At 45.3% G+C, this 20,337-nt stretch overlaps 1 protein-coding gene across 8 annotated transcripts in view; it reads right to left on the reverse strand.

Moving 5' to 3' along the window:
- The window catches only part of robo2 (roundabout, axon guidance receptor, homolog 2 (Drosophila)), a 187,413-nt gene that overhangs the window by 16,826 nt on the left and 150,250 nt on the right, over positions 1 to 20,337 (reverse strand). For 3 of the 8 annotated variants that reach the window (XM_030067015.1, XM_030067019.1, XM_030067014.1), the window contains 8 exons: positions 18,140 to 18,264; positions 17,844 to 18,015; positions 15,185 to 15,373; positions 14,166 to 14,192; positions 10,756 to 10,798; positions 6,400 to 6,527; positions 5,152 to 5,424; positions 3,517 to 3,642 (listed from right to left, as the gene is read on the reverse strand). In XM_030067015.1, the coding sequence (XP_029922875.1) occupies positions 3,517 to 3,642; positions 5,152 to 5,424; positions 6,400 to 6,527; positions 10,756 to 10,798; positions 14,166 to 14,192; positions 15,185 to 15,373; positions 17,844 to 18,015; positions 18,140 to 18,264 (1,083 nt within the window). The remainder of the gene's footprint in view (positions 1 to 3,516; positions 3,643 to 5,151; positions 5,425 to 6,399; positions 6,528 to 10,755; positions 10,799 to 14,165; positions 14,193 to 15,184; positions 15,374 to 17,843; positions 18,016 to 18,139; positions 18,265 to 20,337) is intronic. The other 5 variants (XM_030067021.1, XM_030067020.1, XM_030067018.1 and 2 more) reach the window with 3 other exon arrangements.

The raw sequence follows: 20,337 nt of genomic DNA on the forward strand, positions 1-20,337 counted from the left end.
ATCTGCCTCTAGATGGGGCATTTAATGCTTCTATTCCTTTCCAGCCAGTCTATTCAAGTGACATAGTGTGGCAATATACTGTTGATGCTTCCACCAGGACAAAGAGCTCTCTCTTTCTATAATTAAACTGTACCTCTTGCCAGTCCATTCCCTGAGATTCAAACCACTATAAAGATGAGATACAGCAGTCCTGTGCACCTCAATGGGCTGGGCACGTCAGCCATACTCAAAATCTATGCACTCATGGTTTGGTAAGATGCTTTGGATAAAAGCAACCACCAAATGGTTTATACTGCACTATTATTGTATTACTTTCCTGTGCTGTGTTTGTCAGTGTGTGCATATGGAAGGGGCAGAGAAATTTGCATGTATGAATCCATTCATGGCAGGCTACAGTGTTTCTCTGCCAGTAAACACCTTACATCTCAATCCAGAAAATACCCCAAGCTGACGTCGCCTGCCACACGGGCTAGTGAAAGCTATCTTTAGGAGACTCTGTTGCACATATTTGTATCTGTCATCTGCTGGTTAACCCTCGCTGCCAAAGGCCTGTAATCACTTTTCCCAATGCCACAAAAAAAAAAAAAAAAAAAAAAAAGCTTCCGTTGAATGAATCTTGCATCTTGTTCACTGTAACATCGTGTAATCTAATAAACTGTCTTGACTCAGGCACAGCTACAAATTATCTCACTGTCATCAAAAGAAACTTACAGCAGCAATTAAATAGATTTCTATTGATCCACACAAAGAAGCCAGATGGCAGACAAATAAGAGATGCTGTACAGTATGTCAACCCTCGTCCCTTTAGTTTTTAAAAAGAGAAATATATAGTATAATTCTTTTACTCCACTAAAAAAGTATTATGACCAGTAAAAAAGATGGGCACTCGATAGATGGGTAAGAGAGGAAATACCAGGTGTGACAAGGAGACAGAGGCGTCAGAATAAGATTAATAAAGAATGGGAGTAATAAAAGAAACAACTGTACGCCCAAGGCAGGAGGCACCGCGGTGTAAGTATAGTCTGAAAGTAATTGGGTTTCCTAATCGTACCTCTGGGCGACGCTAGACTTTTACCAATAATGGCGAGCTGATGTGATTGTTCAATCACCCCCAGTCCATCCACACAAGACCAGCCATCAATATTGTAAATGAGCCTCTCCAAGGGGAAGGATGGTCTGGCACTGGAATTACAACAGCTCACCCCAAATATGAAAAATACAGAGAGAAAAGCTGTGGCTAGGAGCTACACAGGAATTACACAGCAAACCCATCTCCTCTGACAAAACTGGGCCTCTCTTCAAAGGGGAGCTAATACTAAATATAGACATGGAGTTGGGTATTTATACCTAAGGTTTGGGCGCTCCCTGCCTATAACTGTAGGGCTGCATAGCCTTGAGCTTGCTTTGTTTTCATTGGGTGCGTCAGTGCTGAGGGGGAAAGCCACAGAATGGAGAGTCCAGAAGGACGCTGCTGCCAGATATAACTTAGCAGTGGGAGAATAATTTCAAATAGGGCATCCAAATAACTGACAGACAGTCGTTTATCATAATTCTTCAGCAGACGAATAGGTTTGTGTGATTTATGGCTTACTGCATTAACTTTAACCATATTGAAGTTTTATAAAATAAATTATGAATATTTTATTTTGCATAATGAGATGAGATGGAACACAGATGGGGAGTAGCACAACAGCTCGACCAGTCTGAGTCTCCCACCGACAGAGCCATGGACTTTATAGCTTTGTAGGCTGCCAGAGTGAGCGCAGGGAAGAGGGGGGTCTTCAGGGTCTGAGAACGCTACAGAAAACACAGAAAAACGCCAGCTACCTCTTCTCTTCTATACTAAGATAGTTTTTAATGAGCAGCTCCGCGTCCCCAGTGGAGATCTGTGCTGCCATGAAAGCTGCTCTATTTCTGTTCCTTTTCATCCTGCTCTCCTCCTTCAGACCTGACATTCATTATTCCCTCCATCTCCTCAGAGGGAGAGAGCAAGGCGCTGGAACTTTTCCCCTCTTCAAATGCTGAGCTTTACTTTAGTTGAAGTCTGAATCAAAGCTCAGTTTGTGCTGATTCAAATTTCCTTTACTGCTGTAAGCTGCGCTGTATATGGCAAAGAGAAAAAATAGTTGACTGGTAATTATTTCTTGTTCACCACAAGAAAATTAATCAATGACGTCCACTGTTTTTCATCAAGTCAGTCTTGTGGCGTCATTAATCCATCACTATCTCTACTGTATTGTTCATGTTTCTTGGTGCACAAGCAATGACTTTCACCTGCTTCTCTAAAACAAGTCAGGTATGATTTCATCATTTTACTAACCCACATTATACAGTGCACATTCCCCCAGTCACATCATAATGTTGGCTACTCTGCAAGGGTAAACTGAAGGGCATAACCTCAGTTGAATTCTCCTGCAGGTGAGTCAAATTATTACATCCAGGCATATTCAAAATCCCTGACACTTAAAGGGAAAATATGTTAAGCCATACAAATACAAAGCACATGTTAGCTTCTCTTCTCCCGGGTAATATTCGTGAGAAGCATTCATCTTCTCTCCACCCACTCACATCACAAGCGCACTCTCTAGTACAATATAATTTATTGTTCAGCAGAAAACTTGTACCTCTCTCGTTCATTATGTTTTCTCTCAGTCCCACAGAACTGTGAGAGCTGAGAAATGCAGCGTGGACCAAACCCGTCAGATTCTTCTCCAACCTGCATGCAGTCTGTGAGAAGAATCTGCCTGCAAGGCATGGCCGCTTCACATCCCCTGTCCAGCCCACGGTGTGCCAGAGCATTGAATTAGAGACCAGTTAAGGCAGTGGGTTGTAACTAGATTAAAGCGGAGAGTGGAGGGGAGGCAGGCAGAGGGCTGCCTCTGTGTCCTATAAATGACATTGTAATTCTGTGAACATGGGTTTTAGTGTAGTCGGCCACCATTAGGGGGAGAGGGAAAAAGGGAGGTATTTTTGCCACTTTACCCAGCCAAGCGTCTCTAATGGTGCGTGTGTGTGTATAGTCCACTCTGTCTGAGAGAGTCCCTCTGCCCCTATTCCCGTCTGCTCACACACACAGTGAGAGACAAAGCCTTTACAAGGCCTGGCAGAAATGGCAGAACCCCAGAATTAGTGCCTGCAGCCATATTCTATTAGCAGATCATAGTAATATTCATTCACTCTGTCTGAGATTTAAATGTTTCTTTATACTCTAATACTAAATATATCATAAACAATATTTTTAAAACAATTTTCATCACAATTACCATCTGAAGCTTGCTGTTTGACTATATCATTCACACGCAATGAACAGTAAGCAGTGTGAGCTGAGTGAGCAAAGCATTGTTGGTGGGGGGGGAGGAACAGTGTTAATAAAAATTCCCTAACATGTCAGGTCTTTACATGCAAATAACAGATCGATAAAGCAATTAAGAAATCAGTCAATCATAAAGTCAAGCGGCAGAGCCCCAGAGACGTCCCAGTGTGCTTCACAGAGTCCCTGCTGCGTCAGAAACCAACCTGAGAGACTGCCGCTTCGCTCTGAGCTGTTGTGAGAGCTGGTGGTGCTGAAATCTTGTGATTGGTTGTGTGGGATTCTATTAGACAATCCTTCGGCCAATCGGTAGTCAGGTATGAAAAGGAGTGCTATAGTGGAGGTTAAAGGGCAAAAATTACAGTGGGGTCAGGTGATTGGCAGTTAGCACAAGCACATGCAGACATGCAGTTAGGGCATCAAGCAAGCAGAAGATATTCACTTTCATACACATAGGCACCAATTCAAGCTTCATATATTGAACGATGCTCATTTATTTAACCGTTCTGTCACCTTATCTTTGTATGCAATGTATCAAAGACACAATGTTTACAATATATCTCTGATGGAACAGGCTAAAATGAAAAACGTGGAAGTAATCATTCACAAGACTCCGAAATTGGATAAATGAGTCCAATAGTGGAGATTTTAATCTATTAATATTACCCTTCCAGAGAAATATAATCATATATAATCGTACATAATCATACTTCTTAAAATAATGCCAGGGACAATTAAGAAAGGAGGTTTTAAAGATTCATTGCGTTAGGGGGACTCTGTAAAAAGTATAATTAATCTGTTTTAGACTGTTGGAATAGGAGATCATAAATATGTATTAGAACACAGCCTAGGAATACTCATTACTGCTAAAGTATGAAACTCCACTCGGCTTTAAAAAAAAAATCCAGCATCAAATCTCTGGTAATTAATTTGGATTATTTTCTTAAATATTAGCCCAGCGAAAATGGATAGGCGATTACTCCGAAAAGTGAAGGAGTACAAGCCATCATGAAAACCTCAAGGAAACGGATGGTTGACTTAACTGCGCGGCTCCTTCATGAGGTGTTTACTCAACCTTGGAGAGAAACCAAAATGATGTCTGCCGGGGAAAAAATGACTCTTTTAAACACAAGCTCCCCCTCGGAAGACCGTGGGGTTGGAATGGCTTCGGAGACTTGTGGTGAAAAAGTGAGCATTAAAACTGCAAACGGCAAAGTGCTGTCACATCACAACAGTGATCTTGCAGCTTGTGATCTGGGGGGGCGAGAGAGGAATCGCACGGGACGCCTCATGCTGCGCTTTCTTTCAGCGGGGCTTCTGATGCCGTCTTACTGTCACAGGAGGAAGGGAGTGGCAGGAGTTGATAGTAGCACACATACACATTTATTTACTGTGAATCCTCAGCTTAACAGATTCATTTTGATCCATTAGTTGGATTTGATTTAAGAACCATTTCTCTTTTTGGAATGACTCAAACTGATTCAAGTTCGGAACTTTGGGTCAGGATTTGACAACCATTACATAAACATACAATAAAAACAAAATTATAGCCCTTTTCACCTGAAATGTGAAAAAAAGAGACAGTGAAATTACTAAATTGATTACTTTTTTTTTTTTAAGTTCATAGTACTGTGTTAGATCACCACAATGTCAAGTCTTTTGGCTTTTAAGAATCGTGAATGATTCAATTCAGGCCTAAACCCAAGCAATTCATTTTCATTATTTATTTCAGCAATCTGATGCAGTTGAATTGTCAGAATCTGTCAAGCCATCAATGCAATAAACTAATCACCCCTACTACGAATGGATATCTGGAATCTCTCTTTCTCTGAGCGACTTACTGTTGTTGCAGGAGTTCTTGTCGGGCAGGGAGTAGCCCAGGCTTGCCATCTCCTGCTTGGCCTGCAGCGAGGCTTTCCACTGGGCCTCAGGAAGCTCCACGGCCAGCTCATGGATGCTGCTGGAGTGGAGGATCTGGGTGGTGGCATAGGGGGTGGCCTGGGATGCTTGGCCAGGGCTGTTGTAGTTGGCCTTGGTGGTGAAGTCTATGCTGCTGTAGATGGCCCCGTCAGAGAGCATCGTGCCTGTCTTGTCCCCTTGGCCACTGGGGAGATCTGGAGGAGACGGGAAGAGGAGGGAGCGGGGCGTTCAGAAGAAAAGTACCTGGCTTCTAACAGAGATGTTCATATCGCCCGTAAACCCCAGAGTGTTTGATTGAAAGTTCGTGGCGGCGAAGAGACAGAACACACTGACGAACACGCCTGGTCTTCACGGCAGATTAAGAGCAGAGCACTGTCTGACTATGCATCAGACCTGAAGTGAGCTGAGGTTCACACGCGGGAGGCCCCGGAGTGTCAAGGCATTAAAGTCTGTGGCTCAGCGCTTCCAGGTCATCTGATCTCTTAACATCCAACTCTTAAAATATTTGTCTCATTGAGAAATTCATCCGAGTTATTCATGCATTCCAAAACTCAAACGCCCTCCCTCCTCCTTTGCGGATCTCTCCCTCCCCTTCCTGCTCTGCATGCGTGTTGAGCAAGGAAAGAGAGAGAGAGAGAGAGGGAGAGAGAAAGAGAGAGAGATGGGGAATAAACAGGCCTCCTCCATAGTGCATGGTTTGCATGCCCAGTGAAGGGGAGATGATGTAGAGCTGTGGCGGAAGTGTCCGCATCTGCGCCAGTCAAGCTGCGCCTGTCCTTCACGACTGGCTGCTCAAGACCATCCTTTCAAACCCCCCCCCCATCACAACCCCCTCCTCTGCCCATCTCTCCCCACACTCTCTCTGAGGTATGGGCTGTGACACCGGGCTGGACTGGTAGCCATTACTCAGCCTGGTGACAGTGGAGGTCCCGATGTTAATGCTTTAGCTGTCCTCTGATGTGATATATAAATGTATATCCAAACATGCACATGCAAAATGCATACAGGTATACATCTCTGCAGCCTGGTGGGAGAGCCACCGTGATGCACAACAGGAGCTGCGCTACAATAGAGAGGAGGCACTGTCATCATCCTTCATTTTTTATGGTCTCTTGCCCATCTCCCCCTGCAGAGCACCTGGGAGGTCACCGGGGCAGAACGTCACTCACCTCCTCGGCCAAAGTTACTCAGGTCGTTGGGTCCCCCGGAGCTGCTGTTGACAGGCAGGCTGGTCGCTGGCCAGGAGTCTGCTAACCAGGGGTAGCCCGGGTCACTGGCATTCAGCAGGCCAGGACGGCTGGGGAGGAACACAGGATGGGCTGTTAGTTTAAACGTGTGAAGTTACTTTCTGGTACAGTTGGAAAAGACCTGAGTTACTTATGCATGGCTTATTTCTGAATCGATTTCATCTTCCTTCACTGGATTGAGATATAAAGGAAAAAAAAAAAAACATGACAGCAATCACCAGGGAGTCAACGTGAAGACATAAAATCAAACATATGTTTCGGTGTCAGTGTGTGCACATGCATGTGTGTGTTTGAGGGAGATAAGCTGGCAATAAGCCTCTGCTGCTAATGAGACGTTTGTGAGATGGGGGGAAAAAAAAAGCTGCACAGATACATTTCTTCACTCGCAAAGTTGGAATTCCTTCAGGCAAACGCAGCTCTTTATCCCCCTGTTTCTCCTGCTGTGTCTTTGTCATTGTCTCTTAGTTGTTCGTGCAAACACACGCCGCAGAGACACTTGTGCAAGCACTGGCGTTCTACATACATGTGGATCAGCGCATGTTTCCTCATTCATTAATATCCTGTACATTCTGCTGTGTTTTCCCATCAACCCCTTGTGGTGATGTCCAGACAGTCTAAATCTTCTCTGATTAGATGTCAAATCTCGGTCGTCACCCTACTCTGATCCCTTGGCCCACTTGTGTGATGCCTGCATATGGGAGAGGGCAGCTCCATTTAACAGGTGTTGTGTCTCTCCTGAGGGGGTGGGAGCCATAAAAAGCAGCTATTAAGACTTTAACCTGTCATGGGTGACTGCTGGGAGGCCATTAGGGCCACTTTACTGTACCATCACGTCTGAGGCTCGTTACCATGGGCAACACAGATGGAGGTAGATGAGAATGAGAGATAGAGCTGAATGCCTTTGTTTATGTGTCAGTTCACTGACACCTTGTTCTCCACTTGTTTCTAATGACTGGCCATTGAGATGGATTAAGCCGAATGCACTCTAAATTCAACAATGTAATGGTAATGGCTAATTTACTAACCAAAGTAGATGGAGGATATAAAAGAAACTGGCTCTGTGTGGATAAAGGAATTCGAGCGCACACATCAAGAGTAAAAAGAGGAGAACTGTGCGGTGCATTGTTCCACTCGAGGTCTCAAAAGAAGCGGCACTTTTGCTCCATTATCCTTGAGAAATCACAGAGTACCACGATCAAGACAAGCAGCACGTGTGATGAAGTGGATGGCGTCGGCTGCCCGGGACCACGGCACACCCCACCATCCGTGCCCTGCAGTATGTAGCCGACTCACAGATACACGCCAGCATCCTGAGAAGCGGCGGAGCGCAGCACTTAGCAGCCGGGCCGCCTGATGGAGCTTTTTGTCTCGGCTCCAGCGGGGTGACGTGCTGGCTCTGGGGGGACTCGGAGAGAGGCGAGCCCTGAGGACAAGGGCAGGTAATGGGCGCGCTGCAGTCAGTCTCTGCCTCAGCCACAGGTTCTAATGAGAGGAGCTGTTCCACAGAGGGGGAGTCCAAATGAACTGCAGCCCTGACAAGCTAAGAGCCCTCGCTGTGGTTCCTGAATGCCAAAACAGGCCCTCGGGGGAGACGAGTCATTCAAATTGATGGCTGTGCATCAGACACATGCACTTTTATAGGGTAATACATCTCTGCCCCTCCCTCCACTTCTGTTTCTGGCTGCCACGTTCCCCCACTGCCATCATTCTCTCCCTCCCTACCCATCTTTCCCTAACCCTATTTTCCTTTATTTTCTCCCCATACACCTCCTCTTTTCATCCCTCCTCCCTTCTCCCTGCACGCTCAACATCTGTCAGACCGGAGCTTCCAGGCAGTTGACAAAGAAGGAGAGAAACAGAGCGGGAGGACATTGTTCTCTCATGTTGACTGCAGCTATACTGCACCATGAAGGTAGACTGTCTCCAAGAAAGGACCACGCCTTTGTCTCATTATCAGTCTCACTTGCCCTCTGTGCTCCGGCAAGCCCCCCCCCCCACCCTCAGCCCACAACAGAAAGACCATTTGGAAGACACGGAGTTGACACTGGAAATGGCTGCATCGTCCTTGTATTCATCACACAGCAGTATTCCTGCAAAGGATAATTAGAATAAGACTGATTTCTACTGGGGATATTTGTTACACAGGAGTGTGTGTGTGTGTGTATGTGTGTGTGAGAGAGGGGGTGATGTGGATACGGGGTCATATGTCTAATGAAAAGCTGACATCTAACTTTTAATCCTTGTCTAGCCTGGGATGAATGGCAACCTTGGCAGATAAGATTTGATTTGGAGCTTTTCTCCTGTCAGACATTTCAGCGGCTCATGACAGGTAGAAACCCTTAAATACTGTCTACACATAAACAAGCCAAGCGAGGGACATTAATTCAAAAGCAACTTCATAAATCAGGTGTGTTTGCAGTCACGCACACCTGCTAGTAAACAAAACCCACGCTAAAAGCCCAACACTTATATGTATGCAGCAGCACTTACAGCGTAGAGCGCTACTTTTTTCTTTTCCAGATTTACCTTCGGAGAACATTCTCTCGCTTAGCCTTCAGATCCTGGGATGTAAAGGAATCTCCATAGCAACAGTCTTGGTGAAACCTGTTCACTGCACTGCTTAGCCCACTCTCCTTCTCTATAGGAGTGAGTGAATCTGCTTTTGCTAAAATATTGATCAGTGCCAAGATAGGAAGTTATTACTACCTCCTAATTACCATCTCCCTATTGGCAGGGGGATAAGGAATGAGCCTTTATCGGCTTTTATCAATTTCATTTGAGCAGCCAAAGTCAAAGCGTACAGGTCCACCAATCTGCAGCCTATTCATCTTCCATGAATCATTTATTTTGTGATCGATTAAGTGTAATTGTTCAGTCAGGGCAATTTGGCAGGAGCCAATGAGGAACTGGAAACAGACGCAGCTTCATTTGCTTTTGTCTAATTAATGCAATAAACAGCTCACGTAACAAACACATTTTCCTGATACCCTGCTACACATTTTCACGCTCAGGGCAGATGGGGAAGTTGCAACATCTGGACAACATTTTGATGTCACCAGAGTGACTAACGGATCAGGGGTTTATGTTGGGAAAACGGCTCCAGAACGCATCCTATTCCAGTGGTGCAAAAATGTGGCAGTCCCTGCTCCTGACTAAAGATATGACAAATATACAGTGCCACAAATACAGACATTTCAAATCCCATGCGCTGGGGTGAGAATCAGAACCACTTATGTGGAAAATTGAAGGAAAAACACTACAGCAGAAAGGAGATGAGAAAAGGCATGGCAAGTGGCGTGGCTAATTCATGGAGAGCCTTGCTGGCAGTTCACACAACAACATATAGGCAAAAAAAATGCCCATCGCGAGAGACACACTCACATGGGCACAGTAAGACAGAAAAATAAAATACATAAATGCAAAGAAACACTGCAACCAGACTGCTGAGTAGACACACATTCCCAAAAGCCCAGAGACACACAGGGTCAGATTTAGTTGGGAATCTCTCACTGAGTGTTTGAGATCTGGAGGCTTTACCTAGTCAGGTGTGATAAGCAGCAGCGAGACAGAAGCCCGGGATTCTCGAGGGAGTCTCTTGAATACCCACAAAGGCTCAGTAACTGGTGTCATTGAGATGTGCCCTATTCTCTGTAGCCCCTCTCCCTTTCACAAACACACACTGAAATGGAGCAGGCAGTATGGGGGTGCAGGCAGGGGTACCTCCACACACCTCTCCCCTGGGTAATTATTTTTACATTATTACATGTGCTCAGATCCCAGCCGCCCACGCAAGGTGACAGGCAAATTTATCACTCCGGAGGGCTTCTGGGTTGCCTGTAGCCGGCAGGAGAAGATAAATGACAAAATAAAAGCCCTCTCTGCTTAAATTGTTTCTGTTAATTCTGCTGAGGAGATTTATGAGTTCATCTATCGATGCGTGAACGAAGATGTGGTAGAAATGTATATTTACACGTAGGTTTGCATGGAAGGCGCACAAACAGGTATTGGTTTTCTATCGATCTATCAGTCATTTATCAGTGTTAGAATAAAAAGCAGCTTTCTGCCGACCTAACGCATGAATTATGCTGTTGAGATACAGTGAGGTAATTACAGTTAACGTGTGCAAGGCTTTGTACAGAGGCTCAGAATGAAATAACAAAACAACGGTCTAATGTTTGGTTGAGATAACGCACATATTAAAATATTTCCGCACATGGATATGGGTTAGACGGCCATGTAGGTTAGATGGTGATTTGGATAAAAGGCGGAAACACTCACCTTCCATTGCTCATCAGGCCACCATCGACTCTCTGGAACGTCACTGAGGTCAGAAAAGGAAGAGAGAGGCAAAGACAGAGGGGGAAAAAGACAAAGCAACACATGAAGTTTTAGTGTTACATGTCAAATAGCACAAGGTTTATGTTTCCATAATCAAGATGATACGATGCTCAGCGCTTTTAGCAGCACACATAAGATTTGCCTGTATAGCTACATATTCTTCTGTCCACTTAGATCTGTCTCTTCCACAGCGAGACAGTTGATGCATTCACTAAGGGATACAGATGTCCCTCTGTGTCCATTCCCTTTCATGAAAATGTAAAAAAAAAAAAAAAAAGAAAAAGGTGTAATGATGAGGACTGCAGATTGCTTTGCTTTGCATAAGCTGAGACATCATGTGTTCCTCTCAAGGACGAGATGCCTGATGAGAGAGAAAACTCATTTCATCTCTCTTATTTTGCTCTTGAGTTATTATCAGATTTGTGATTAAATCTCAGCCAAAAATGATTAGAAAAGGCACAAGGCTCATTAATCAGGTTGAATCTTCTATCTGCAGGCGTGGAGGCTGAGTTACTGATCCTTCAGCGAGCGGGGCTCCCCAGAAGCCATGCATGTGGCCTGTTCTATTACAGTGATCTATAGATAATAAGCACTGGTCTTTGTCAGCAGCTAGTAAAACTCCATGCCTCAAAGTGAGAGGCAGCTGCAGAGGATTCATTTCATCTCTGTTCAACGACCATGATGACAAAAAGCATCAGAGTTCTAAGCGTGTAAAAACTTCAATGGATCACAAGTAACACAAAAAAGCAGCAAGGGTTTTGGAAATCACCTCATATGGAGAAGAAGAAAAAAAAAAAAAAACGGGGAAAAAAGAGAACGAGTGCTGGTTGACTCGAGAGAGAGAGAGAGCTGGTAGTAATTTGGCTCATTTGTTCCACAGATGGAGATTAAAGAGAGGAGGAGGCTGAACATTCCTCCACTCCTTTCTGTTTCATTCAGGTTGATTCCACAACAAGCCCAGGCATGGGCAAGAGAGGGGGCTTTCCGAGGGTGACGCAGGAATACTGATGATTGGGAGGAAAAAAAAAACTAAGTGGTTTAGTCTGTAGGTAGTTGTCTGCATTATCAATATTACCTAAGCTTAATTAATCTAATCCTCTCTCTCATGGCCATTAAAATCTTTTCTAAGATATTGACTGTAAAAGAGAGAATACAAAATTTCTTCGCCATGAGAGCAGTAACAATGGACAGTTTATTTACTGCTGTAAGGACGCAGTGTTAACAGCGTTAGCCTGATAAAACCAGCACTGCAGGTTTATTTGAATACAATACGGCTCCGACAGCTAGAGACAGACTTGGCGTTCTTTCTTCACTCGTAGCTAAAGCCATTTCTCTTTGTTCCACCACCAACAAACTTGCATTAGAGAGTTTCTCTCTCTTTTGAGAGATGACTGAGAGGAGAGGGAGGAGGGGAGGAGGGCGGGCTGTGCAGCGGGGAAGCCTCTGAAGTCCCTATCTGTGCTCAGGCACATTTCTGGGCTGCTGTGGAGTACTTTAATGTCGGCCAGAGTGACGTTGCGGCATGGCTGTGCCTCTCGCCTCCTTCTTCCAGATAAGCACTTTCTCCAATATGAATACAGATTAATCCCCTTTAATAAGCATTAAGGGGGGGAGGACATAATCAGCGTATAAAAATTCCATCAAATCTCCTTCCTGCTGGCCATGTGCCTCCACAGTGTGGTGATTTACCTTTCCTGTACTGACAGCTTTAGGAGGCTGAGACAGGACACTCTCGATACATCAACTAATCGTCAATAGAGACGAACGGCACTGCAAGACTCTTCAGCCACACTCTGGCTCACGCTCTGAACAATAACTCTGTAACTCCATAATCAGAGTCATCTTCTTCTTCTTCTTCTTTCCTTAAGATTTTTTTTTTGTATTTCTGCTTTATTTGACAGTCACAGTAGAGAAATACAGGAAAGACAGGGGAGAGAGGGGCAACAGCAAAATGGCCTGAGGTTAGATTCGATCCCAGGACGCTGTGATCAGGACTCAGCCTTGACAAGTGGTATGCGCTTTTATCCGGGAAGCTACCGGGTCGCCCATCAGCATCGTCTTTAACCTTGTTTTGTCCTTGCCTTTTGTCCTCTTGCACTGGAACAATAATTACCCATAAGTTTGAACACCACCGTTACACTGAGAGGGTCTGATCCAAACTAAATGTGCGTGTACGCAGGTGGTAAACAAAAATAGTGAATCTCATGTGGGTGCTGCTTGAGCTGTTTTCAGTTCAGATTTTTGATGACAGCCCATCCTCTCGAAGAAGTTACCTACACAAGCTTTGAAGTCTGACACCAGCACACTCACTTCAGTTTTATTAATGCATTGGTATGATCTATTTATCTGTTGCTGGAGCTGCTGTTTGAAGCTCCGAGTGAAACGGGGTGTTGGATATGGGCTCCACAGGGACCAAGCAGCTATACTTTACAGAGCTGTGTTCGGATTGAACGTGGTGAAGAAAATCCAAGAGACTGAGGCGAGAGCGCTGTGCTGACCCTGACTCACTGCACCACACTTATCTCCTGCGCTGATATCGGACCAACCAAGAGGAATCCCTTGATTCTCAGACTCATTTAATCTGTGATGTCTTCTTCTTCTTTTTCGTGTTCTTCTTCTTCTCCAATCTCTTCAGATCCCGCCACTCTATCTTTAAGACGGGCTAAGCAAGCAAATCTTCTCCTCTAATTCCCCCTCCCTCGATGCAAAGATGGAAGCAGATGAAAGATTTGTACAATGGCGGTGCCAGTCAGGCTCACTTCAGCTGAGGACAGACATCCTTCACAGCAACATCTAACATGGTTACACTGATCCAATGGGATGTAGTTAGACAATAAGCCAAAGATATATGGTCGGATTAGACAAATATATCGTCAAGGGAAAAATATTTCATCTTGGGAGCAAGGAAAGAACAAGAAAGAATGAAGAATAAGATGATTTGAAGAAGAGGAAAAAGGGACAGTCTTACCCTGGACCACAATGAAAGACTGCCACAAAGAAAGATGCACAAGACAGGATGGAGCTTCATTCAAAAACAGGTAGCCACAACACACACACACACAAACACAACACAGAATGACAACAAGGCTGCTGATTGGGCAGGTAAAGGGTTTAAGGTTTGCAGGTCCCTGGTCATGGCCAAGAGCAAATCCAGCTCCCTTTCATTTGTAGGTTTTGAGAGATCTCATTACGTTTTTTGGCGGGTTACATTATCTACCTCAGCGGGAGGCTTGGTTTTGCATTAGGCTTGACCATGGGTCTGACAATCCAAGCATATTTATATACTGTAAGGAGGTGGGAGAGGGATCTGTGGCAAGATGGGGTGAGAAGACAGGACAAATGAACAGTACCTGCAGGGGTGAAGGTGAAGGACTGAACTGCAAAACAAGAAGACAGAGAAGTTGTGTGTTAAAAGCCTGCAGAGGTAAGCGGTGCTTTGGGGGGCATCTGCACACTGGGGGAGGGGGGGGCATGCTGGGAGGTGTCGAGGGTCAGAATCTATAGGGCCGCACCGTCACCCAGTGTGCAGAGCAACAGCCAGGAAAGCAGCCAACTCAGAGGCCACAGAGATGTAGAGACAGCGGCACGAACCAAAGAAAATACACAAACACATATAAATATGTAACAAACAGAAATGAAGATCCAATTATCCTCGCTGGCACGCACGCTGCAAGACACTCTTCGCTTTGACTTGCTAATATCTAAAGAATAAGATCAAACACATAAAAAAAAAATATTTACAGAGAAAACATTGTTTTCTGCCTGCTAATAAGACGAGAAATTATGATCGAGTACCACCGATGTGTCAATACAATCCTATTTCCATCTCTCTAATTAAATCTTGTACCCTTGGCAGGTTGTACACACATGGTTGTTGGTGGTATTGACTGGGGGGTCAACTCAGTGAGATGTCAGGGTCAGTGTGTGGGAAGAGAGCTGGACAAGCTCCAGATTCAATGACCAGCAGAGAGTCCAGCCGGCCCACTCATCTCCAGCACCCTGGGCTATTAACCAACACTGTGGGTGGACTTGTCAAATACTACAACCCTCTGGCACTGATTCACGCTGGCATCTCCCTCCCTGTTGAGCTTCAGCACCACAGCCTTCTCAACCTCAATGCCGGCAGCGTCTTCAGCATCTCATCAAAAAAATGTATTAATTATGACTAAAAAAAAACAAGATATAAAGTAAAGCGTTGCACACGTTTGTAGAAGCAGTAGAGCTGTGCTATGACAGAGACAGAATAAATGAACCCTGGTTGAGTGGTTACTTACAGAGAGTGATTTTCCGCAGCGTGCTTGACAGCAGAATGTGTGTGTGTTCATTTGCAAAATGTGACTGTGAACTCCAGCCTCTTGATCGGTCTAACCTGCGTAGTTGCTCAGGCCCTTTCTCTTCTTCCTCCTCCAGTAGAGCCAGATGCTGAAGCCCATCAGGATGACCCAGCAGGCCCCTCCGATGCCGGCGATGAAGGCCGGCTGCTTCACCACATCAGTGATCTGCTCCGTGATGCTGTTGTTCCTGTTGCCGCTCATAATCACGTCACGGAAATCCTTACCTGGGGGCGCAGGCGTAAACAAGGTGTGTGGATGTGTTGTTCGAGAGAAACAGGAAGTAGCAGAGTTGTTGTGTGTAATTTGTCGCTTCAAGGTGAACCTGTCATGGACTGCATCACTTCTGAGGAGCAGTGAAGCTCAGGGGTGTGAATCTGTGGCTCAACAGGGATTTGATTTGATTCACGGTTCACTATTTGGCGATTCCACCTAGGAATGAGCTTTCCGTTTCGGAATTATTCAATTAAATTCTAGTTTGTAAACCAAGATTTAAGCGAACGATTTGATTCAGTACTTTCAGCCCAAATTTTCTATCCATTAAATAAACACATGGCATAACGTAAGACTATTTTTAAAGATTTTTTTTTAAGATTCTAAATTTTTTCTTTTCTATTGACAAAAATTGCAATTTATTGCGTTCCTTTGGATCACCATGACATTAGGGGCCCTATCTTGTGCCACCCGCTATCCGCTGCCACTACCCGCTACCCGCAAATTGCGGATTTAGGAGCTTCCGCTATCCCTAAACGGTATCTTGCGCCACCCGCTACCCGCTATCCGTTATGCCGACTCCGTCATTTGCGCCTGGAGGTGTGTCCGTGGGCGTGTTTCATGCGCTATCCCTAAAGTTTGGGCTGTTAGGAGAGCGCACCCAGGCGGCTTCAACGCGCGCCCCGACGGAGCCTCGCCACGCACACGGTCGGACTGATACCGGGACGCCGCCGGAATGGACTGAGTATATTACTCATATAGACTGTTTAGAGGAAAGACTGTTTTAATTGGACACTTACGCCAGCACGTTTTATTGTTTCATCATAAGCCAGCAGCTGTGCTATATTTTTATTTTTAATATTTTATTTGCCCAATCTACCTTGTCAATAAATTAGTTTACACATAGTTCCACCTCTGCCTCTTGTGTGTCTGTGGTGTGACCCGGGGATTTTACTCAATCAGTACAACCTTGTGACACGTCCACTTGGACACATGTGGCTCCACCTCCCGAATTAACTCGCCTATAATATAATATATAATATGTATATAAAGCCAACTTGCTTTAGCCTCAGTAGAAGCCCTGAGAAAATCTACCTCCCTCTCTCCATCGCGGGTTTAGGATTTAGGATTTAGGATAGCGCATCCTGCCCTTAAAGGCAATGGCACCTGGCACACTGATTGGTTTAACTGGCGTAACGCCCAAAACACACCTATGGATAATATAGCGGGTAGCGGAGGTGTTTTGCGGATAGCGGGAGGTGCACAAGATAGCAACTTTTACGGGGGAACGCCTCTTCCTAAATCCTAAATCCGCAAATAACGGGTTTAGGGAGTCTGGCGCAAGATAGGGCCCTAGGTCTTTCTGAAAATCCTCAACAATTCAGTTCATTTTGTATCCATTCAGGCTGAAGTCAGAGCGATCATTCTATTTATTTCTTTTCTGTTTTGCAGATTGAATGCATAAATGAAGTTAATTAACGGTTACATCCCTGCACACCCACTATTCAGATGTAACACCTACAGATACTGTATGATAGGTTTAAGTTAGATTACGTGGGCTCTGATGAATTACAGCGGAGCTATTGACCAGAAGAGCCGGACACAGATATAGAGGGTGTGCAGTGAAATCTAATGTGCAGACTGAAGGAGACAAAGCCTAAAAGCTTATAACAAACCCCCAGGTGAGCATGCTGTTTGCTTAGCTCAGCCCCTAATTCACTCCATGGCCAGTAAAACACACCATGTGAAATGAGAGGAGAGGATCCTGGTCTGTATTGATCTCCAATCGCAGCTCACCCTGACTAGTCTGCGAGACACTATTTCTTGGAGAGTGATAGGACTTGCACACAAATGTTCCCACACACTGACAGGTACAAACAAACACACACACACACACACACACACGGAGGAGCAAACACACACGTGTGCGTGCATGCATGCAAAGTTGCACAGCTGCTCTTTTTCTTTATCTCTCTCTCTCGCTCTCCCTCTCCTCCATGCACACACATAATCACACCCACACCTACTCGCGGACACACAAACACACAGCATATTATATATCTGCGAGCTTAGGGCTGCGCTCTTGGAGATGGATTATGTGAGTGACATTGGGGAAATAAGAACATGCTACAGGCCAAGCCATCAGTTATGGGTCAAATCAGACACAATCTGCCTCGGCTCCATATAAATCATATATAGCCAGGCCACATATCGAAAGAGTAGTATTTTATAAATATTATCCATTTGGTAATCCCTGTCAACAGCACTGTGACTAGAAACAATTCATCAAGAGTGAAACAGCACACAATCATTTGTAATATAGCGACAAAAACATATAGATGGGTTTGATTTCAGCTATACTAATAAATATATGACTCATTTTTAATTCATCCACTTCATCCGTAATTTTTGTGAACACAGATCGTGACATACATAATAGCTTGAGCTGGATGCTTATGAATGACTTTGATCACTCAAACTTACCTATGACAATCGGCTGGGGTTCGCTCTTGACCCCGACCCCTGCGCTCGTGCTGGCAGCCACTTCCACCCGGTACAGGACTCCCACCTGCAGCCCTCCCACCACCACAGAGCGAATGGCCGCATCCACCGTCTTATTGACATGGAAACGTGTCTCATTCCCTAAACACCAGATCTGACGGAGAGGGAGAGGGAGGAGGAGAGAGAAAGAGACATGTTTCGCAGATTCCAGAGGATTGGATATTCTGAGTGAAACACCTCGACGGTCCACGCTGAACCTCGTTTTCGCTTTGACCAACCTTGTACTCTTGGATGATGCCGTTCTGGTGGTCTGGAGGAGGGGGGTCCCACGAGATGCTAATGGAGGTGCTGTTCTGGTTGCCCACGGTCAGGACTGTTACCTGCTGAGGAGGAGCGCTGGGGGCTATAGGACACACAAAGAACACGATGGAGCATCAAAAGCATTATTCTGCGGGTCAGGTGGAGGTACGGCATTCATTTCTTGGCAACAACGATACTGACATGGAGAGCAGAACATAGGAAGGCATGTGTGCGCACACTCACGTGTACCGGCGCACACACAAAGACACAGATACGGACACACACACATTCTTCTCTGAGGAATGCTGTTCCGTAGGGGTGGCACAGGTGGCTGAAGGCTGTCAGAATGTCTCATTAGGAGGGGATTTACATGAAGGCCAGGAGAAGCCTGACAGGGCGAGCCTATCTTTAACGTTTCACTATGATTTAATATCTCATCCTGTGCTCCAGCCCGGTGGATTTGCACAGAGAATACTGCTATTGATTTGTGGAATGACAGCCTGGCAGAGTCGGGCAAGTTGCTCTCAGTCAAGCTAAGATTTCAGCCCTGAAACAGCCAGGGTGGCATGTGGGTCATCATGCTTAGAAGCTGAGTACTGACATGAGGGAAATATAGAAAAAAATAGATATATATAAATAAATTAAATAAAATTATATATATGTGTGTGTGTATATATATAATTTTATGTGTGTGAAAGGAACCAAGGTCTTTGTAAACATATTGACTGGTTCCATCGATCAGCCAGATGGAACTAAAGCCAGCAGGTGAGGATCAGGAGGAAGCTCCAGAGTGAAACACATCTTAATGAACAGCCTCCACACACAGGTTGATAGAAAAAGAGACAAGTCCTAACGTTTCACAGAGCTCCGTTTGTTGTTATTCTGATGGCAAAAAAAATCTTTTGACCACACAAGGGGTAAGGGAGGAAAAAATAAATAACACCGGCTCCGACTGGAAATAACGTTTTAAAAATAATGTTTTCTCATTTCCGCCCGTGGCTCGCAGGGGGAAACGGCGCCACAGCAGAATACTGACAGGTCAATTACTCCTCGGCTGCCTCTCCCTCACCTCGCCTCCATCCAAAATGGCACGTGTCACCCGGCAAATCTGTGCTCATCCCTCAGCGCGATTGGCCACGGTGGCCTCCGGAGAGCCAAAAGGGCCCTGGCATGGCGGAAGACGAATGGGTCCAATGATGAACCCAACACCTTGGCCAGATTAGAAGCAATCTAGCGAGGGAGCATCTGATCCACCATCACGCTCGGGGCCCCGCACCTCTGCATTAGATCCAGGTGACAAAACGCTACGATGGGCGCGTGGCAGCCATCGGAGACAATGTCGTTCAAAGTTAATGTTATGAATGATTTAGCAGCTTATTATCATGCATATTTGTGCTAAACAATACACATTTCTCATTAGAGGCTCTGGAGGCTGTGCTAATAGAGCCATTAGCAGAGTGATGTATGGCAGGCAGGAATGTGACCCCCTGTCTCCCACACATACACAGTGCCGCGCTGGAGGCTAACATATCACACCCATACAGAACAGCCCGGCGCTAATATGAGACACACTGTGCAGCCGGGGGGGGGGGGGCTATGGGCCTTGTTCTCCATCCACAGGGAACACGATCAACCTCGAAGTCGACCTTTCCTCGAAAACGTTGTGCACACACCCGACCGCACCATGAACGATAAAGGCATTTTCTTAGCGTAAGCCGATTGGAACCCAAAAGAGGCTTTAATGAATTTACTTATAGCGTCTAAAAATCCAGGGAGCAAAAACCAGCACGAGAAACCAGGATATCTTTAAAAAAAAAATCTCATGTGCCACAATTGTGAGCGTGCCTGGCGGCTTTTCAAAACATGGCTGCTGACAGTCACAAGGAGGCGAGCGCTCCACTGGAAAGACAACAGAGAGGAAACGACAGAGAGGAGGTGGAGATAGATAGATAGATAGATAGATAGATAGATATACTTTATTGATCCCAACCAGGGAAATTCTGGTGTTCCAGCAGCAACAGTAGAAACATATAATAAAGTTACCGTATTTCACCAATTACCGTAATTTCCGGACTATAAGCCGCTACTTTTTTCACACGCTTTGAACCCTGCGGCTTAAACAACACGATGCGGCTAATCTATAGATTTTTACGGGCTCACGGCCTCCAGGGGGCGC

The sequence above is a fragment of the Myripristis murdjan genome, chromosome 13 (assembly GCF_902150065.1).
Source record: "Myripristis murdjan chromosome 13, fMyrMur1.1, whole genome shotgun sequence".
NCBI classification, from domain to species: Eukaryota; Metazoa; Chordata; class Actinopteri; order Holocentriformes; family Holocentridae; genus Myripristis; species Myripristis murdjan.